At 40.1% G+C, this 17,252-nt stretch overlaps 1 protein-coding gene across 2 annotated transcripts in view; it reads left to right on the top strand.

Annotated features, from left to right (window-relative positions):
- Positions 1 to 12,642, top strand: part of LOC121954625 (dachshund homolog 1-like) — a 29,918-nt gene extending 17,276 nt beyond the window's left edge. The window contains exons 4-11 of one of the 2 annotated variants that reach the window (XM_042502257.1): positions 220 to 398; positions 2,215 to 2,335; positions 2,425 to 2,559; positions 8,645 to 8,832; positions 9,508 to 9,655; positions 10,726 to 10,854; positions 11,032 to 11,136; positions 12,353 to 12,642. In XM_042502257.1, the coding sequence (XP_042358191.1) occupies positions 220 to 398; positions 2,215 to 2,335; positions 2,425 to 2,559; positions 8,645 to 8,832; positions 9,508 to 9,655; positions 10,726 to 10,854; positions 11,032 to 11,136; positions 12,353 to 12,390 (1,043 nt within the window). In that variant the 3' untranslated portion in view covers positions 12,391 to 12,642. Of the gene's footprint in view, positions 1 to 219; positions 399 to 2,214; positions 2,336 to 2,424; positions 2,560 to 8,644; positions 8,833 to 9,504; positions 9,656 to 10,725; positions 10,855 to 11,031; positions 11,137 to 12,352 lie in introns of both variants that reach the window. The other variant, XM_042502256.1, reaches the window with a different exon arrangement.
- Positions 12,643 to 17,252: the final 4,610 nt, after the last annotated feature.

Raw genomic sequence — 17,252 nt, 5'->3', positions numbered from 1 at the left:
TGCACAGAGCAGAGCCTTTAAGAAGTAATGCATGACTACAACTGAAGCAAAAATGAAAGAAGAGAGAGACCTGTTTCATGTCATGTGCATGTGCAGTGCAGCTTTGATGGAAACAGAGCGGCTGATCTGACCTTATATGAGATGCACGTACTGTACTCTACTGTACTTTACCTCCTTTAATACTTCTCTATTCTATTTTATTCTGTTCCCCCCTACCAGTTCTGGATCAGTTGCCCTTCATGATGATGTCACATCCTCTGATCCCTGCCAGTCTGGCGCCGGCCTCCGTTTCCATGGCGATGGGCCAGATGAACCGATTGAGCACGCTGGCCAGCATGGCCAACGTGGCGCAGCTCCACGCCAAGCCCCCTGCCAGGGCTCCCACCTCCGTCATTAAGGTGAACTCAGAGGCCCATCAGCTCGGTGGATCTGACTGCCGGCCAGAGTCCACGTGACACCCGGGATCTCATGACATGAAGTCAGAATTAAAATTACAGAGAAGACATAACACTAACTTAAATAACTTGCTTTTGACATCTTAAATTCAAGAACTTTTAAATATCCTAAAAACTAAAAATCGCTTTGATCCAATGGTTTCGGCTAAAAACTGGTAGTTGTTTGCTGTTGGATATCTGGATTACTACCAGAATGTAATCAGTTGCTCCTTGGCCTAAGTCCAATCTCATACCTATTTATAAATATTTGAGATATCCTGCACACAGACAGAAACTCCGACTGTCCAAGCCAAGTTGTTGACTTTGCTTAAAAACAGTCCTGTGTTTTAGACTAATTAAAGGAGGTTTGGAAAAATTTCATACTGTATGTGCCAGGCCTCACAAAGTATAACATTACACCATGTCCTCATCAGTAGCAGGAAGTACCGTGTCCGGTCATAATTTTAACGATGCGGACCATTGTTTTTAAAACACTGGACTGAGTCCCAAAGATGGTTTACGAGGCTTACTGAAATGAGCGCCAAATTTTCCTACAAACACCAAAGAATGTCATATTATAAATTCAGGCCTTTCCAACAATATTGTTTTCTTTCAAGTGATTTGTAGATAACTGCCCTACAAAGCCAAAATATAGCTGTATATTTGGTCAAAATTGAGCCTCAAAACTTTTTTGATACCCCTTTTAGCATATGAAATCTGTGTGCCTTAAAAAATGTACAGTATGTGAGAAAAATGTGAAAACCCCTGAGTATTAGAACCTGCTTTCTCACTCTGCACAAAGAGCTACATCAACTTAAATCTAGCTGCCACAGGCTAGCCTTAGCTAAAATATAATATATATTGTTTTACTTTTAACACTCTCTTAAATTGTAAAATACCCATTTTATTGGTGATTTTCAGCTTGTCGTCCATCGTAACTATATGAGACAGTAGAAGCTATGATGAATAAGAAAACAGCTAAACGGTGACCAGTGGCAGCCGTAGACCATTTTAAAAAGTACTGTGGGGGTAATGAATGGTGAAGGCATGATGCCGCCCTACTCTCCTAATGATTGGCTTGTACTCATTGCTGTTGTCCGTTGGGTTGGTTAGTTTTCGGCATGAAGATCCAGACGAAGGAAGAGTAGGGCGTGTCATGCTTTTGTCTGCTTTGGTTAAAAAAAAAAAAACTTGAGGTGAAAAACACACAAAAATATTCACCACAGTTAGGGGTGTCAGAGGGTGTCGCAGGCTTTATATTAAAGGGGTGCAGGCCCTCTTTGTCCCTCCCTTAGAACCACCATTGAGGGTAACTACCATTAGTCATATCAGCTTTTGACTCTAAATTCACTGAATTTGGTATGCTACATTTAAATCATACATTTCAATGTATTAAATCGTAAATTAATTTTGATAAATATAATAAATTGTAATATGTAGATAAAGAGAAAAACGGTAGATGCACTATGAAGAATTCACTGTGAATAATCAAAATTAAGTTTATTCTGTTAAATCTTCTATATTCTGCATTTTCTTCCTGCATTCTTAATATTATCCAACCCAGAATTCACTATCTACATTTAGACAAAATAATCAGCCTCAAAGGGTTTAAAATTAAAGCTTAAAAGGCATGAAACTTTTTTATGTGTCACACAGTTTTGAATGTAAAGTGTGATTCATGTTTTGTATTTTTTTTATTTGTATATTTTGCACTTTATAAGCCATAATCTTTTTTTTCTGTCTGATTTTGTCACGATAATCATTTTTTGTTGTCTGGTAGGAGCGAGTGCGTGACAGCCCGTCACCTTCTCCCTCATTGGAGGAAGCTCAGATGTCGTCCAATCACAGCAGCAGTGTGTCGAGTTCACCGTCTCACACAGAACGCACTGCAGAAAACACACGTACGTAAAATGACTTGTTTGACAGTATTCTCACAAAAATACCTGTGAGGAATTTCTAAATTATGAGCTTTTTTAATATTTCGTTTCAGACCCACATGATGACGGCCTGTCATCAAGTCATAATGTGTTGGGTCATTCCCCTGGTGTGGTGCATGGTGCCAGAGAGACAGATGTGACCTCAGTGGAGTACAGCAAGGAGAACAAAAGGGGCCACACTGACAGAGGTAAGATACACTATTATTTTTGTAAAGCTTTCTTTGGTATTGGATCTGGTTTTTGCAAAACTTTCTCTCTTTAAAGCAGCTACAAGGGAGTTTCATTTTATGTTGATTTTGGCGGCCCCTGTATTTCCATGAGCACCACCACCTTGTGTCGTAAAAATTTTGATTTGTCTAGCATGTGCATTTGCTTTAGAGGCAAGTGAAAGAAAGTCGCGAATTACTTTTATTACCATTTTCCGTTGTTTCCTTTTTTTTCCTTGATAGCTGTTTTTTAAGATGTATAGATGAGTTGTTGTATCTTGTTGTAGCTATGTAAGATTAGTAACTGTTATATGACCAAACGGCAACCTCTGGGGCTAAAAAATGCAGTTTCAAAAACTGCAGTTCCTCAAATGGACACTTGAGACTGGCTCCAAAACAAGACAATCCTCATAGACCCCCATGTTCAAATGCATGACTTTACAGCACAAATGGTTACAAACTGGTAAAAAAAAATGGTTTTGGTCTCTATAACTAATGTTCTCTAACTAATGGACAACTGTACAGGGATGAATTTCTATATAAATTCTCCATTTCCATTTTATTAAGGCTTAAAATTACGCATAATTAAGGGTCGGACCTTAAAGTGACAGGCTCTATGTGAGATGTCACTACTGTCTGTCAGTTAGATCCATCCCTCATTCCTCCACACCTCCACACCTCCACACTCTCTCACTCTCTCACACTTCTGGCTCCAAAAAACCAAGATGGCCACAGCCAAAATGCCATATTTGAGACATCAAAACGGCGGTCCACAAACCAGTGGGTGACGTCACACTACGTCCATTATTTTATACAGTCTATGACTATGACAACGTTAAAACAAAGTAAACTTTATTTCAGCCAACATAAATGAACATATTGTTGTAAAACCTGGTAATGTATTTTTTTCAGAAATAGAATAGACATATTACCTGTCTAGTAGGAGGAGAGCCAATTCAGGATCAGTTTTGAATCCTCTGAAATCCAGCAAGTCTCTCCATCTGTTGCTGATCCTGCTCCACCGTCAGCCTGGCCACAAAATGCCAAACTTCAAATTTTCATTAAAAAATGTTGCTTCCTTTTAATTGGCTAACGAACAAATTACTGCAAAAATGCCTGGAAAATGTAAACAAAGGCTCTCTTAGTTTGCATGCCATACATTGTTTTGTCCGTGACAGGCATACAGAATAACTATAGAAACAGCCAATCTTCTTACTGACAGTCTTGTTTGCTTATGTAGGTAAAATAGAGGCATCAGACTGTTTAAAGATCCACTCTGTAGCATTTATTTGCATCTAGCGGTGAGGCTGCAGAACTGAAACTTCTCATATGTGTGAAGCATGTGGGAGAACTACAGCGGCCATGAGAAAACATAATGGCCCTGTCTAGAGCCAGGGTTTGGTTTTTCCATGTTGGACTACTTTAGAAACAACATGGCGGATTCTGTGGGAGAGGACCTGCTCCTTATGTAGATGAAAACAGCTAATTCTCCATAACGACACACCAATTCACTCTTTCAGGTGATTATAAACTAATGAAAGCATAGTTATGAACATTAAATACCATTTCTGCCAATAGATGCCCCTAAATCCTACGCACCTGACCTTTAACAGCCAGTTTAAAACTCCTATAGCTGCTTTAAACAATTTTAAACTTAACTTTTTATAGTGTTTTTAGATGTTTTCACATTGAGATGGCTTCATGCAAAGGTCAAGAGTTTGCTGTTTTTGAGAATGTCTAACTATGGTCATTAATCATTAAATGATTATTAATGAGAAATGATTATTTCTCAGACAAATCAATTGCCTTGAAACAAAGTCTGTCAATACGGTACAACAAGCACTACGTTTCCATCCATCTGTGTCATCATTTACACTCTGTGGATTTAAACACTTGTGGCAAGTGTGTGATGGTTTATTTAACACTATTTATCTTAAAAGGGTTTTATAACTGTTTGACAAGAAAGAAATATCTCAGTAACAGGTCGATAAGGATTCACTGTCTTCTCTGCTCCTCCTCTCCTCCTCGCTGTCAGTGGCCCCCCTACCGGCTTCCCGCGGAGAGCAAAGACAAATAATTCTGCAAAACAGGGCTCCATTAGACCAGGAAGCAGTGTTACATTAGCGAGCCATTTGCCGGGCCGCGGCCTAACGAGCCAGGCGGCCTCCCGCGCTCTCAGCTGGACCTCATCTGCATAACGACCGCCTCCCTGTCGTTAGGGCCTGCGTTGCCACGGCGCTGCAACGTCAGTTGTTTGGTTCTCTCTGTCAGGGAGGTTTGCATTAGCTTAATGAGGACTGCTCAAGGACAAACAGTCAGCAGAAATCTACAGCGAGAGCAAGAGAGGGAGAGAAAAACGGAGAGTTTGTATGTGTGTGCACGCGCCTGTGTAAATGTATTCTAATACTGAATCACATTATTCAGTAATCGAATCTAAAAATCACAAAGGCCTCCCAGGTAAGGTTTCAGATGCTGTCAGGTATCTGTGAACATATTGACAAAGCAGTGATGGCACCAACGACGTGAATGCCATGCATCACACATCGCATTTATGCAATTGATTTCCAATTGATTTTGCAGCATGCAAATGAAACACATGTACATTTGCTGGATTGCAGGCTTTTGTGTTCGACCTACAACATCACAAGATAGGTTTATGGTGGATTGAACAGGAGTTTCAAAGAGCACTTCAGCGCTGTCATTCTGTCAATCTATTGTATGATAATCTCTGAGTGTGTGTGTGTGTGTGAGAGAGAGAGTCAGTTTTGGCTGTGTGTGCTGTTTCAGTGGTCTTTGAACAACGTATCCATGCAGCAAAGATCAGAGGCCATCCCTGACACCTCACTCCCATTAACCAAACATCAGCAGAATTTTATTCTCTGTCTGTCTCTCTCCTTCTCTCCCTCCCTCCCTCCCTCCTGCTCTCTTCCGCTGACTGGCAGTCTTCACGTGGTGAAGTTCATTAGCCCTGGGGACGGGTGGGAGAGGAGTAAGAGAGGGGGGAAAAAGAGAGATGAAGTTGGGAGAAAAGAGAAAAACAGACAGTGACCTTGGTTAGGGAGATGGGTAAATGATCAAACGAGCTGGCAGCTGTGTGTGTGTGTGTGTGTGTGTGTGTGTGTATTTATGCCAAACGTGTGTGTGTGTGAGTGTGAGGTAAAGTAGGCGTAAAACAGTAACTCAATAAAGGATCAGTCACATCCAAGGAGCCTGGGGAGCCCACGCTGCTGACTGCGCACTTCAGCGGCTACAAATGTGTGTGTGTGTGTGTCTGTATGTGAGCCACGGGAGTGTAGTTGGATGCCCTCCGCTGAGCTCGCCAGCACCTGCTAATTACCTTTCTCTACAGAGCAATGCTTTTAGCAAGAAAGAGGGAGAAAGAGGAGGAGGAGAGGGGGGTATTGCTTCTCATCTGTGAAACACCTTGAATGTGACAGTTGCCAAGACGTGAGGCCGAGGAGGAGAAGGGGAGGTGGGTGGATTTGGAGCAGAAGATGCTGTGGTCAGCTAAGTGGAGAAAACACTGTCATTTGTCACAGACAGAGAAAAGTGCCAGATATCACATCGCACGTTCACACTCGTCTCTGCTCCAGTAACCGCCGGACTCCCAGGACGTCTTCGTCCTCAGTGGCTCGGATGACAGTAAACGCAGAAAGTGAGCAACTGCCTGATGTGTGGGGAGGAAAAAAATGCAGAAAATGGCTAATCTTCATCTCCCCTACCGTCACGAATCGGGAACACGCAGTTCTCAGGTTTACAAACAGATGGTCATCCATAATGCAGCTTCTTAGCTGTTTTTATGGGAGATGTCAAGCTGTGATGCATTATCAATAGGCAGAGTGCCATCTAATAAAGGGTAACCACATTTTCAAAACCCCAAACCAGGACTTCTGGGTATGTGTACACACACACTGTAATTAGTTTAAACACCTATTTACAGTTGGGCTTGATATGTTTACAAGACATTAAGTAAATGTATTGGTAAGCTATGAATTACAGAAATTTGCATTCAGTCCTGATTACATACATTGCTGGAATGATGATGTGTTTGGTTTGAAACAAACATGACACCTTAATATCAGGAAGCAGGAAAGAATTTGTATGTTGGTTATAGTGGAAACTGCTCCCATCAATCAGTGCTGCAGGAAAAGACAGTTTGTAGACTTAATGTATTTTTCAAAACAGTACTTTCAAAGTCCTTTACAGGAGGGAATAAAGAAAAAGAGAAATCTCTCTCTCTTGTTCCTGCTGGTTGAATGCACTGACTGTAAGCTGCTTTGCACATAAGCATCTGTCAGGTGGATGTAATGTAGTGCAATGTAAAGAGTAAACAATGTTTAATACAAGGTTGGAAAATGTTACACAAAATATGAAGTTATAAGAGCAAGAAAAAGTCAAAGACAACAGATGGATTTTAAGATGCTGTAGAAAACCACAAAAACAAACAAATAAGCATCGCTCCTTTGCAGCTACAACAACCAAAAATTCACTTTACACTTAAAACAAACATAGAAACAAACATATTAGTTCATCTCTTAAATACTTTCTGACTTTCCTGCCCTGTTTGTAGCCCATCTGTTCCTAATGAAGACCGTGGTCCTGAATTATTTGAATCTTTAAAAATAGGGTGGATCAAAGGCCAAGTGTTTTCCTATAACAGCTGGGCACTGTAGTTTTAGCAGATGTAAACGATGCATTTGTTGAGACGTTTCTTCAGATTTGGCGCAATACAGAGTATTTACAACTAGAGCTGCAATAACTAATCACTTGGTTCTCAGCTATTACTAAAATAATTGCCAAATGGTATGATAATCTCTCAAATCGTTTGAGTAATTTATTTCTAAAAAAGTTAAAATTCTCTGATTCCATTGTCTTGCCACCAACATCGTAAGATGTTGATTCATGGTTGAATTTGGGTTGTGAAATTTGAGTGACCATAATCCTATGTCAGGATGTCTAATGCCAATGTTGATGTATACTACTGATGACAGATGTCACTGATATTTTGTTGGGCCCAAGTTGTGTTGATAAGTAACCAAACATCTTCTAAACGTATCATGCCAACGTTAACTTGATGTAGAATAACAACATTCAGTTGTAAGTCATGAAGAAACCAAACCTAACGTCCCCAAACTTCATTGTTTTAATGTCCACAAAATGTGAAATTCTAATGTTGTTAGACATTTTAAATCTTGCCAACCTAGTTTCATTCTAACCAAAGTTTAACAACTGTTCAGTGAGTCCAACGTCTTCCTGACATTATGTTGCCATCCAGAGCCAAAAAACTCCAAATCTTCAGTCTGTGGACAAAACAAGATATTTAAGGACATCATTTAAGGCTTTGGGAAACACTGATCAACATTTTTTCAGCTTTTTCTGTCATTTTATAGACCAAACCACTAATTTGTAAACTCTGTAGAACCTAGAGCAACATCAGTTTTGTTGAAGTGATTTGTTTTGAAAAAATCAAAAAGCAATGAGCAACTTCACAAGAAATATCGCATAATTGCAAAAACATTAGTAAAAAGTGACACAAAATTGACTTAAAATATTGGCTGCAGGGAGATTATTAGATTGGAAAAAATAGGGGAAAATGTGCAGAAAACTATATTTATAATCTTTTTTTTTTACTTCTTACTTGTAAGTTCCCGTTTGCCGTCTTCCCCTATTTTTGGAAGAAATCAAGCCAATTTGCCCACATTTCAAAGGGTTAATCAAGAAAATAACAGACAGAATAGTCGTCAGTGAAAATAACTTAGTTGCAGCCCTATATCGGCAGAATGGTGTGTGCAGGAACAACCTATTAATAAATTGCTGGCGCATGTTCAGGAAACTGAAGGAATATGTTACCCAGTGCAACAGTGTGGCTCACTGATTAATTGTTTTTTTGTTATTGTTTTTTTTACATTGGAGGTCTGTGGCACAGAAGAGGTGGTTGTTGGTTTTGGTCTTTTCATGGGAAGAAAAATATCGAGTATGTCTGCAAAGTCATGTAGACTAAACGGTGAGCCTTTTGTGGAAAACTGATTTAACTGATGAGATATGAAAATGTGTCTCTGCCCTCCAGATAACAACTCCTTGGCCACTCAGACAACCAGGGAGAGCTGTGATAGACAAGTCTACCACAAACCCCCATCGGGCTGTGAGAGGGTATCTTACCCCGCGGGACAGAAGCTCCCAGCAGGTCTCCACCACGCTCCCTTCATCTTCCCGGAAGGCTTGTCCTCCATAGAGACCCTGCTCACGAACATCCAGGTGAGGCTCTGCCGGGGCTTTATTATCATTATACTCTGAGATGAATAGGAAGGGCGATGAGCCACTCTTTGGGATTTCCTGAAATGGTAAATAGCAGACGAGGCAGACATTTAGGATGTGCAGTAATTGGGGATGGGCGTGTGCTGACCTGCTTCTCAGATTTTACATTTCTTTGTTATAGCAGAGTCACAATGAAAGCACTCACCGGCTGGGTTTTCACAGGAAGGAAAAAAAAAAATGCATGTCTTTAACCTCATTTGACCCTGATGTGGCAGCAGTTAGCATGTAGTTAAAAGATCTGTGTTGGCTTTCATGAGGTTAAAAACAGATTTTTTTTTCTTTTCCTGCCTGAGTAAATCAAGGAATTAAACACCTGAGTAAAACATTAGACCAAAACATTGCCTGAGGAAGAGCCACATTCTTTGTGATCTTTTCCAGTCAGGTGGTTAACATGCTCTTTTTTTTTTTTTTTAATATCCACAGCGGCTCATTTTAAAAGATATTAATCTTGAAAGTTAAAAACACACTGCCTTTGTTAAAGTGTTTTAAAAACAAAACTATTTACTCAGGTTTAGGTGAAGTAAGGCTTCTCTCTGTGAAGTGTTAAAAGGCTTCTTACCTGGTTGTGTGATCAGTGTGTAACCTGTTGATGTGTGCCTGTGTGTCTCCAAGCAGGGTCTGCTGAGGGTCGCCATAGAGAACGCCCGGGCGCAGGAGAAGCAGGACCAGATGGAAAGGACGGAGCTGAAGATGGAGCTGGTCCGAGAGAGGGAGCTCAGAGAGACCTTGGAGAGACAGCTGAGCATGGAGCAGAAAAACAGAGGTAGACTGCACCACAACAAGCAGCATTTAATGAGAAAATTCTCAGGTAGACTTTGCAGACACAGCAGACTAAACTCTTAACTATCAGTGTTAATTTAAGATTTTATATTCTTGTTGGCAACTGTTGACGGTAGTTTTGTTTTACTCTCATTTAAAGCTATTGTACATTAGTGTTAAATTTTCCCTCATGAATTTCTGATCGTTTTTCTGAAGGTGAATGTTTAAACCTTCAGTAGCAGGTGGCACCTTCTACTGTAGCCTCATCTACTAGTGTGTGACTTCATTCATTCAACTTATATTTAAATCTCAAGGAATCGGCCAACATTTTCAGTGATGAAACACAAAAGAATACAAAGAAAGCACAAACAACGACAGGCCGAACACCGTTAAAAACAGTTACTTTAAATGAGAGGAAACCAATGCACATCTATCAAATAAGCTGCCCATCCCATTGGATGCATTGAAAGATTCTATAATGCAAGTCCATTTACTGTTTACCATTATATTAGTATTAGTATACTGTACTTTCAGTATTAGTAGACTGGCTTACTAGATTGGCCTCATTTATCGACTATTACCATAAAATTAAAATCTAATTGAAAACCACGTAATTAATTAATAAACTTGAAAGTAGTCACACACCTGGATAAAACAGACCGGTTTCTGGAAATCAGTGCTTCTTTGCTGTTTCACACTGAGAACAGGAGCCTACAGAGAAAGTTGCGCCGTGCAGCCACTGGCAACTGTTTTTTAGCACCTAAGAAGAAGCAATATCCAGTAAATAGTGTAACGTTAGTTGTGAGCAAATGTCAAATTAAGTAATAAAAGAAAAATCAGTGGAACTCATTCTCTACGTGTATTTGTTCATGTTTTGCAAAGGGTTTAAGCTGAGCTAAGTCATAGAACAATGATAGCAATCTTGTCACATCCATACAGGACTCGTATCAAATCGTTTTTCAATGATATGCAAGTTGTAGTATTGGAATCGTATCAGGAAGAACAAAATGATATCAGAACATCTCTAACATTTACCTGACATCCTCCTCTGTGCTTTTCTTCTCCTCTGTTTAGTTCTGATCCAGAAGCGCCTGAAGAAGGAAAAGAGGAGCAAGAGGAGACTACAGGAGGCCTTGGAGGAGGAGGTCAAACTGCGGGATCAGGCCGAGCACACCCTGCTGCACACTGCCAACACACACACAGGTACAGGCACAGAAACCGTTTTCACGACATCATAAATTTGTCATGTTTTTTGTGAGCCTCAAGTTTTTTAATTCTCATTTTCATATTAAATGTCACCAAGCCTTTCGGTGCAACACAGCCCCGACTGTTCATTTGCCTCTAATTAAGTGTCTTTATTAATTAATGACCAAACTACAGGCCATCAATCATCGGCGGCCCCTCCTCACACAGAACCCGTGACCCAGGACGTGGATGGGAGCAGTCACGATGACAACAGGCTGGACACCAAGGCGACAGTACAAGGTACAGGTGTCCGGATAACAAACACTGCTTCCTCAGAGTTGAGCTGTGAAAACAAGCTTCATGTTAAGATCAGTGAAAATGGCGCAGTTGTGCAATTATGAGACGGAAACGACTGAAGTAGAAAAGCTGCTGTCGCTGCTGAAATGTTGAAATGAGGACAAACAACCTTATTACAGAGCTTTGAAATTAAAGGTTGTACTTTTATTCTTCTCTTGTGAAATGAGCTTCAGAAACTCTTAAGTGAGTCTAGTTCTTAAAAGAAAAAGTATGTCTAAAAGCAAAGATATGTGTGTCAACATTTGCAAAGGGGCTGCAATAAGTGTGAAGGAATCATTTACTCATTAATAGTGGTAAACTGACTAAAAACAGCAATTTCAGTGTAAGAACTGTGGAATAAACGCTGATATACCTGCTGCTGGGGATTTATTTAGCTCCTATCAACTGAGCTGGGACAAGATTTCATTATCACTCACTGCTTTTGATGCTTAACTGACCGGCCGACTGGAAGGGTTTTCAAAGATTTCACGGGGAGACCGCTCCTGAGAAGTTGAACAAAATTAAATGAAGCATGAGGCAGTTCACCGGGGCTACCATTTTAATGGAGATGGGCGTTTAATATATTTATTTTGCCAACATTATTGTGTTCACAGGGATAGATTAATGAGAAAATCCCACATGTAACGTCTTAAATAGACAGAAAAAGAAATGGCCGTGATCTCTAGCCCGGCCTCATCAAAAGAGTGCATGGTTCCAGCCCACCTCTGCTCCGCACCGTGCCAGGACCGCCGTACCAGACAGCGTGCTTGTTCAAAGCCAATTTTTAATTGAATGTCAGTGAAGCAAGAAGAGAACTGGCCACTAATTAACGGCTGTCTTAATTGTCCTCGTGACGAGTTTGTTTGGACATCATTTGCATAATTAACACCCAGTAATAAATCATTTAAAGGGGAATTGTCTGTCAGACAGCAGGGCAGGATGTGGTTCCTTTGTGCCAGGAAGTTTTATCGCCAAAAACAGGGATCAGGGGCCGAAAAACACTTTCAACTTAGCCTTACTTAATAATGATCTTTTATTAATGATCTTTGGTCAGGGTTATAGGGGAACTTGTTCAATATTTATAATATAAATATAATATTTGTAGTGTACAGAATTTGTCCTAACGTGTAGAATTATGATTGTGTTTTATTACATCTGGTTATTTTTTTCTGTATTTCAGAGGGTCGAGTGTTCCTGCAGACCACTGGCATGTACTGAAGATGAAGCGTACGCACGAATCAATAGATGAATGGAAGAACAGAGTGACAAAGATTCCTCATTTATGAGAAATACAATCGTCAGGCATGCTTGGTCACATCTGAGATACACATCTCCGCCTCATCGAGACGACTCCCCTCCATCTCAAGGGTGACATTTGAACTTTCCCATTGCTCTCTTGATTAATTTATTGCATTTATCACCGAACCTCGGCCGTAGTGGGAACAGTACTTTATTCTAATGATGTGTTTGACTGTGTTTCTTTTAATCAAGTTTTTTTTTAGATCCTAGATGAAGATGATCATAGTTGGTTTTTTTTGTTTTTTTTGTCAGTGCTGTTTATCTGGACACAAGTGATGAATATAACTTGTAACAGAGTTGTGTACATATATATAGTCATCATTTTTGTTATTATTATTATTATTATTATTATCATCACAAAAACATAATGGCATGTTGTACAGTCAGTACATGACCTGTATTGTGTATGTTATGCAGTAGTGCAATTTGACAATACAAACAATACAAATCCTTTTTATTAAATTGTGTCAGTGCTTCTTTCTTTATGTCACAACTGCAGTCTGGATGCATTAATCTGTGTAAAAATAGGTAGATTTCTTTTAAAAAAATTGGCTTACAGTTTAGTTTTGCATATACAATAGATTCCGTAGTACAGAAAACCCTTGAGATTTGTTCTGTGTGTGCAGGAGAGGGAGGTCCATGTGCTTGCATGTCTTGCATGTGTGGGGAGTGATGTGACATTGATTCTTGCACCATCTCCAAAAACATACACGTAAGTATTGACAGAGAGACAGGGAGGTGGTGAGCAGGGTCACATGTAAGCTGTCCTTTGGTGAAACATGATGACGATGCACTCTCTCCCTCTCTCTGTGGCTGCACTCTTTTTTTTTTTTTTATCACGTTTCTTTCTCAGGACAGAGAAGAGTGAGGGACTTTAAAAGCTAAACTTGGGTCATTAAATAATTGAAAGCAAATTTGGTAAATGTGTAGAAAGATAAGATGAGATTGATTTAGATTGATTGATTATTTTTGTGTGCCCAACCGTCATGGGTTTTACAAGACACCAAAAGTACAGTCGCAGTGGTCAAACATTTCATTGCATTAAAAGAAATTACAGGTTATTTTACAACTCTGTCTTAGACAAAATAATCTGCGGTGTCTCTCGAGCTTGGCAAATAAAATCTGACTTTTCTTGAAGTGCAACTCAAGTTTTCATAGTCATCTAGCCAAAAGGAAACAACATAAATAGATGTAATTTTACTAAAATGCACGTCCTTTGTGTCCTTGTGAACAAGACAGTAAAATAAAAAGTGAATCTCAATTTTAAAAGAAATAGAATTATGTTAAAAGAGAACCAACTTTTTTTGCTGTGTGAAAATTTGTGGCTATTTTATCATCTTTGTAGGCCAAATATTAGCATTGCAGGAGATACGACCATATCTAACTAAACTAATGAATAATATTTTCTGTCTCATTTTTGGATTTCAACCCCAAAAATCTCTAGTAATATTATTCAATTGTAATAAAAAAAAAAAATCTGCATGCATATATTTGAGAGTATTATCAACTGAAATAGACTGTTCTGTGTGTGAGAGTGTGGCTAGAGCAGAGGCGTTGTTGTTTGGGGGTAAGTGGGATTACCCAGGGCCCAAATGGGAAGGTGGCCCTTGAATGATGAAATTAAATGAAAAGTTTGCTTTATTTGCAGTTTTTCTGGTACTAAGTTATGTGTGCCATGATTATTATATATTTTAAAACTTTATAGAAACAATAATGGAAGCTCTCTGCGGCTCCTCTCACCCCTAGAGGCACAAAATAGTTTAGTCCACCCCTGCACTAAACACAGCTGGAGCAGAGTGGGTGACTGCTTATGCTGCTGGAGCATCAACGCACACGTGTATCCCTAAGAACGGGAAATCACACTGTGAAAAGAAACTATTTGTTTTAACCTAAGAAAGTCAGTTAATTGTAAGTTGACTGAATTTGAGAAAACAAGTTAGGTTATTTTGTAATGTAATGTAAAAGGTGTGTGAGAGTGACATGGATCACGAAAGAAATAGAGGGGGGCTGCGGAGGCTGCAGAGACTGCTTGTGCATGGGGCCCAGAATTTGCTGCTACGCCCCTGGGCTGGAGACATGCAAAAATACACCAAGTGATCCTCGACTGAAGCGGAGGGCCGATGCATGAATATGTAATAAATTATGTAAGGGGTCGAGGATCACAAATGCTATTGAGGCCTAACTGTTTAGAAATATTTCAAGCAGATAATTTCCTCTACAGTCGATACTCAGGATCCTAATTGGCAAGCAAAAGTAGTTTTCTAAAGTAACACATTCCACATTGTTTTGAGCCCATTTGCTGTGCCCAAAAAATCCTTGAAGTAGGCCAGATTTTGCCCATGCAACCTTGTGTAAATGTGCAGTGTGCCATTTCCTGGACACTGGCAGATAAGCTGTGATGCAGGACTAAAACAATACCTCTGTTACAAGCAATTCTTCCTGAATACAGAGTGGCTGACAAGTGAATAGCAATGAGTCACATAAATGAATGTGTGAATGAGTCATCAGCTTTTCAGATGACCACCTCAGAGGCTGTCTTGACTAAAAAGGTTTGTGACTTCATTCAGCACCGCTCTACTCTTTCACACTGTCTTGTATCTCTCTCTCTCTCACACACACACGCACACACACACACATACACACACATCTCTCACAATTCACCGAGTCGCATTGTCCTGCCGAGAGATGTGTAATGGAAAAGATAAATGGAGGATAAAGCTAAGGTGACAGGACTGAGTGTGCATGTGTGTATGTGCATTTGCATGTGCGTGCGTGTGTGTGTGTGTGTGTGTGTGTGTGTGTTTGTGTGTGCTTACCAATAAAGAGACTCCAGATTTGGAGACAGCCTTGACTCCTGCTGTTTGCTTTGTTCATTAAGAGGAGATGAGCAGATGGTTTGCTGGTCTGTTGTGCAGTACACACATGCGGCAGGCACACACACACAATTCACCGAGTCGCATTGTCCTGCCGAGAGATGTGTAATGGAAAAGATAAATGGAGGATAAAGCTAAGGTGACAGGACTGAGTGTGCATGTGTGTATGTGCATTTGCATGTGCGTGCGTGTGTGTGTGTGTGTGTGTGTGTGTGTGTGTGCCTGCCGCATGTGTGTACTGCACAACAGACCAGCAAACCATCTGCTCATCTCCTCTTAATGAACAAAGCAAACAGCAGGAGTCAAGGCTGTCTCCAAATCTGGAGTCTCTTTATTGGTAAGCACACACAAACACACACATACACATACGCACATCTCTGCGCTGTTTAATCTGATTATCTTTGATTGAGAACAGGGGCAAAGCAACCTTTTTAGACCTCACTCCTACATCAGTGACAGAGAAGGTCTGAAACACAATTAGCAAGCTGTTCCTGAGCTCTGCTTTGCAGTCACATCTGACCACAAGCAGCCAAATAGACCTAATGGGTGGGAACTAACCAATGGGAACCAACACGCACACTGCATCTGTGGATGATGGGGAAATGCAACACTATTAGACAGCTGTTCGCCATATCTTTTCAAATGTACTTGGACGTAACATAAGCATTGGATCAATTGGCTCAGAAGCAATCACAGCCAGGCATGAAGGTACACACGCGGTTTGATGTGAGGCAAACTGGCAGCCTGTAGTGCAAGACAAAGCCGGGCCTCTGCAAAGGAAGTCTGGACCTTGACAAGATATGACCATGTGTGCATAAGGCCAAGAGGACCATAAGAAAAAGCCATTAATCTGGACTTTGTGCAGCCACATCCTGCTCAAGGCCCCGAGGATAATTAACACTGTTACTTCTCTGTCAGAAAGCTGACCACATGACTTCAAGACATGAAACACTCGCTGTCTGCTGCTTCCACTGTATGCATATCAGACCCATGAACACATATTACACACTAAGCAAATGGTCATAAATGACAAAGATCAAACATTATTAGAGCAATGCTCCAGGGCCTGCGAATACCCTGTCTGAGATACATCAGATAACAGCAGGGTGGCATCGTGGGTAAGCACACTGTCCTTCATCAGGAGGATCTGGCAGCAGAATCCCTGCAGAAATGCTCGTGAGTAAGACAGGGGTGCTGCAGTCGTTAGAGCAGTGCTTCTTCACCTGGGGGTACAGACATTTTAGTGGTCACAGTGGATACAGATGGAGATGACCCTGCTGTCACTACTGTGTGCATCAGAACATGATCTGTCACAATTTATTTTTCACAAGTTTCTCCTCAGCTCTGCAACGATTTTATTTCTACTGTACGAAAGTGTTTTCTTCTTTTCAGGGCTTTCTTTTAATCTGTTTCATATATTTATGTTTTATTATTTTACTTAGACTTTACTTGCTGATTTATATATTTTTTTGTTTATTTGCTTGTTTTGTTATTCTTCTTCCTCTTCCTTGTCATCTTCATCATCATCGTAGTAGTAGCACATTACATTTCATACTTTTAGCTGATGCTTTTATCTAAGTGACAAATCTAAAGTGGATTTAATCACATGGATACAACTCAAAAATTGCAAGAATCATACAAGCACAAAAACTAAATATGCTAAACTGCATCAAGTGCTGCATTTAGGGTGGGTGCAAAATGAGAAATAGAGAAGGAAAAATGTTTTTATTTTATTTTATTTCACTTTATTTTATGGTGCAAGGTTCAGTCTGTGATGTAAGGTATTTCTTATATGTAGGGCCTATGTTTTACTGTGACTTAATTTCTCATTTATATTTAGTTTTGTTTAAATTTGTCAGCTTTTTGTCTGCTTTGTTTAGTTTGCATCTTTACTTTGAAAATACATTA

This window comes from Plectropomus leopardus, chromosome 15 (genome assembly GCF_008729295.1).
Source record: "Plectropomus leopardus isolate mb chromosome 15, YSFRI_Pleo_2.0, whole genome shotgun sequence".
NCBI lineage: Eukaryota > Metazoa > Chordata > Actinopteri > Perciformes > Serranidae > Plectropomus > Plectropomus leopardus.
This window is presented reverse-complemented; position numbering and strand designations above follow the sequence as displayed.